Source organism: Zea mays, chromosome 7 (assembly GCF_902167145.1).
Source record: "Zea mays cultivar B73 chromosome 7, Zm-B73-REFERENCE-NAM-5.0, whole genome shotgun sequence".
In the NCBI taxonomy this organism is placed as follows: Eukaryota; Viridiplantae; Streptophyta; class Magnoliopsida; order Poales; family Poaceae; genus Zea; species Zea mays.
Window position 1 is genome coordinate 150,457,219 of NC_050102.1, and position 4,509 is coordinate 150,461,727.

General features: G+C 45.3%; 1 protein-coding gene across 2 annotated transcripts; it reads left to right on the plus strand.

The window, feature by feature from the left end:
- Positions 1–599: 599 nt before the first annotated feature.
- Positions 600–4,125, plus strand: LOC100280079 (Folate synthesis bifunctional protein). Of its 2 annotated transcripts, none has more exons than XM_008653141.4 (3): positions 600–835; positions 2,187–2,333; positions 2,429–4,125. In XM_008653141.4, exons 2-3 carry the CDS (start codon positions 2,273–2,275, stop codon positions 3,946–3,948), a joined length of 1,581 nt encoding a protein of 526 aa, XP_008651363.1. In that variant the 5' UTR covers positions 600–835; positions 2,187–2,272; the 3' UTR covers positions 3,949–4,125. The 2 variants fall into 2 exon arrangements, with proteins under 2 accessions (XP_008651363.1, NP_001146490.1); NM_001153018.1 differs by lacking the exon at positions 600–835 and adding an exon at positions 1,160–1,612 and having other exon boundaries at positions 2,429–4,114.
- The last annotated feature ends 384 nt before the right edge of the window (positions 4,126–4,509 follow it).

Below are 4,509 nucleotides of genomic sequence, written 5' to 3' on the forward strand. Positions count from 1 at the left end.
AGGTCGTCGAGGTACGAACCCTCAGCCCGACCGGCCGACCTCCCTTGCACTATCTCGCTGCCCACATAGATAACAGTCCATCTCTCTATGTCGGCGATCGGGGGGCCAAGATCGTGGCAACAGGACAATCGGATGAGCAGTCTACCTTCTAAGCCTTATACGTCAATAGTGCCTATTTATCTTTTTTGCCAGCCTAGAAAAAAAGTTCGAGACTTGTGAGTCGGCTCGACTCGGAGAGGCTCGTGAACCTGAATGAGTCTTAGCCGAGCCTACTTTTTTGCTCACTCAAACAGTCAGTCGAACCCAGCCGAGCTTTGATTGTTTTTTTTTTTGGCACATGTAGAAGAATAGGAAGCGTCAATAGAGCTCCGTTGGATGATTGTTTTTTTCTCTAAATTAAGGTTCAAGATTAAAGTTATTGAAATCTGTTGGAGATGCTCTTACAATGTGTCACACAAAATTTTAATCAGGAATTTAGAATGAACGACGGACTTCGTAGGCAGCATGTGTATACAATCTGTGACAATTATTTTTTTCTTTGTCTAGGACTCTAGAAGTACTAGCTAATCTTGGGCCATTGGGTGGAAGGCTCAAAGCAATACTTGGCCCAGCCCAAAAAATATCATCAGTGGAAAAAAAAAACTAATCCCTAACCTACCGCTCGCCATCCACCAAGCCGCCACCGAGCCTCCCAGTCCCAGTCCGCGCGCCCGGCGCCTCCCTCGAGCGCCTCTGTCCTCCGTCGGCCGTCGCACTGTGCCCCCGTCCGCCTCCGGCCTCCGCCAACCCGCGTCCGCCCACGACTAGGCGGCTCTGGGCAGGTCCTTCCACAAAGGTGAGAGCACAACCCGTTCCAATTTCGTAGAAGCAATAAGCAGATTCCTTGATATATATCAGAGTTGTTGCTATCGCATGTTTGTGATTCTGCATCTGCTGCACACACGTCCCATGAAGGAGTCATCAGTGATGTGACATGGAGGTGGCGGATGGTCGTCCACTCCTCCTACCTAGTGACGCATTCGTGGCAGCCAAAAGTGAATCATCCGTAGGCGCACTAAATGGATCCATTTTAGCCTAGCACAAGAGGGAAACAGGAAAAAAAAAAGAAAAACAAAAAAGCCCACGTACCGCCCAAGTCCCCAACACGCTAAGATTAACCTAACCAGCTGCCTCTCCTCTCTCTCCTAGGCTTTCAGCCGCTCTCCTAGTCTCCTACTCTCCTCTCAGCCGTCGCCGTCGCTCTCCACACCGCTCTCCTCTCTCCTCCGAGCCGCAGCTCTTCTCTCTCCCTCTCCCCTGCGTGCCGCCACTGCGGGCACCCTGCACGCCGCCGCTGCGTGGCCCTACACGCCACCGCTACGGGTGCCCTACGCGCCGCCGTCACTGCTCCAGCTCTCCTCTGTTTCCCAGCCAATGCCGCCGCTCTAACTCCCCAAGGCATCGCCCCGACGACGGCTCAACGAAGCCCCGTCGACGCCTCGCGGACGCCCTGCGCCGCAGCGGGCGCTTTACGCTCCATGGCAAGGCGCGTTAGATGCCTCAGGTTCCACAGGCGCCTTAGCGCCTAAGCGACGCTAAGGCGGCGCTTCAGATAAGCATGCTTTTGAATAAGGTACTTTTCTATATTCATCGCTTAGTTTGTAGCTATGAATTATTTTAGACTGTGTTGTGATTTTTTTTTTCTTTCGTCACTACGTTAGCAACACCTTGATTTTGGCGCGTCCTCCGCCGCTAGGAAGAGCTTCCTGATTTGCGAGAGAGCTATTTGATCACTTGTATTGCCTCGTTGGACTGATAGTTAGTCACAATGGCAGTGGACCAATTTCATGTTTCCCCAGCAGTTTCAAGCAGCAAAAGGATCCCACAGCAAAACACTTGAGCTGACAAGCTCTCTTGCTGTCTTGCATAAGCTTGTAGCACCTTTTTGTTTGGGGAGGTTTGCTAGAGAACTTCTGTATTTTCGTTCATTAATTTCTTCTGGTATATCTCATCAGCTATCATTAGGGAAAAAAAACCTCTTGCTTGTTCCAACATCAAACTTCAAAGCTATATGTCTCCATTGCTGCAGATTTTTTTCATCTGTCAGACTCTCTTTTGGGTGCATGATTGGAACTTTGGTAACCAAGTTTTAGCTTTTGGTTATGCTTGTTCAGCCTCACATTTGTCTGTGTTTTGCCTGTTACCAGATGTGAAGGATTAAAGCTCATGTGAAAGATTCTAAGACTACAATTGGTATCAAGCGGTTGCTTTCTTATTTCTCATACGCTCAACCATGCTCCTGCATGCTAAGGATTCAGTTAGGAAGATGCATTCAGTTGCTAAGAACTACTTTGGTACAATTCTAGCTTTCAATTTAAATCCACTAACATGCAATTAAAAACAACTAAGCCTCTAATGTCTAACTCACCCCTTCCTATTTTTTTGACAGTGTCTGATCTTACTCATCCTCCAAGATCCTTGAACAGAGCTTCCAGACATGTTGTTCCATTCAAGACCCGTTTCTTTACTCATTGCTCACTTGAGAGCCGTTCAGTTGACCAAGAGATTGTGATTGCTATGGGAAGCAATGTAGGCGATAGAGTCAGTACATTCAACAGGGCATTGCAGCTGATGAAAAGCTCAGACGTGAACATCACTAGGCATGCCTGTCTCTATGAGACCGCCCCTGCTTATTTGACTGATCAGCCGCGGTTTCTTAACTCTGCCATTCGGGGCACAACTAGGCTCAGGCCACATGAGCTTCTTAAACTGCTAAAGGAAATTGAGAAGGATATTGGCCGCACTGGCGGAATAAGGTACGGCCCAAGACCTATCGATCTAGACATACTTCTTTATGGTAACTCCCAGATCCATAGTGAGACTCTAATTGTGCCACATGAGCGCATCCATGAGAGGTCATTTGTTTTAGCACCTCTTGTTGACCTTCTAGGTGCATCTAGTGACAACGGTATCGAAACAAGTTGGCACTCTCTCTCAAAGTGTAGTGGAGGTTTCTTTGAGTTATGGAATAACCTTGGGGGTGAATCTATAATTGGAACAGAAAGCATTAAAAGGGTATTACCTGTTGGGGATCGTTTGTTGGATTGGTGTGAGAGGACTCTTGTCATGGGGGTCCTTAATTTGACACCAGACAGCTTTAGTGATGGAGGTAAGTTTCTAGAAGTGGGAGCTGCCATTTCTCAGGCTAAGTCATTAATCTCAGAAGGTGCAGATATCATTGATATTGGTGCTCAATCTACCAGGCCCTTTGCAAAAAGATTATCTCCAAATGAGGAGCTTGAGAGGTTGGTTCCTGTTCTGGATGAGATTACAAAAATCCCTGAGATGGAGGGCAAGTTACTCTCAGTGGATACATTCTATGCAGAAGTTGCCAGTGAAGCTGTGAAAAGAGGAGCTCACATGATCAACGATGTATCCAGTGGACAGCTTGATCCAAGAATTCTTAAAGTGGCAGCTGAACTGGGAGTTCCATATGTTGCAATGCACATGAGGGGAGATCCGTCAACTATGCAAAGCGAACAAAATGTACACTATGATAATGTCTGCAAGGAAGTTGCTTTGGAGCTATACACACAGGTGAGAGAAGCAGAGTTATCTGGGATTCCATTGTGGAGGCTGGTTCTTGATCCTGGCATTGGCTTCTCCAAGAAATCTGGACATAACCTTGAAGTAATTATGGGATTGGAATCCATTAGGAGGGAGATGGGTAAAATGAGTATAGGTGCTTCACATGTGCCAATATTACTGGGACCTTCAAGGAAAAGCTTTTTGGGTGAAATATGCAATCGTGCCAATCCAGTTGAGAGAGATGTTGCTACTGTTGCAGCCGTGACAGCTGGGATTTTGAATGGTGCTAACATTGTAAGAATCCATAATGCTGGATATGGTGTAGACGCTGCAAAGGTTTGTGATGCATTGCGTAAGCGTAAGGGAAGTTGCAGAAACTGAACTATCTGATCAAACTGATACCACGCTCCAGTTTTATACAAGAAAAAGGTGATGTCGAAAAATGTGATTTGTGAAGTATCGTTGTTGTAATGAACCAGAGATAATGCTTTTTCTTGTGTCACCAAGGAATAAAGTCAAGAAGCTGCGACTCAAGTTGCATTGGTCCTATTCAGATGATTTTGCTGAACTTATTTTTTGCCTATTTAGTGGGTGTTTGGTTTCTAGGGACTAATTTTTAGTCCCTTTATTTTATTTAATTTTAGTTCCTAAATTGTCAAATCTGTATTTTGCAATTTAGGGACAAAGTGAATAAAATGAAGGGCCTAAATTGTCAAATCTGTATTTTGCAATTTATGGGGGTGTTTGAATGCACTAGAGCTAATAATTAGTTAGCTAAAAATATACTAGTAGAATTAGCTAGCTAACAAATAGTTAGCTAATTAGTAGCTAATTTACTAAAAATAGCTAATAACTAAACTATTAGCTAGGGTGTTTGGATGTCTCTAGCTAATTTTAGCCACTAACTATTATCTCTAGTGCATTCAAACACCTCTAATTTTT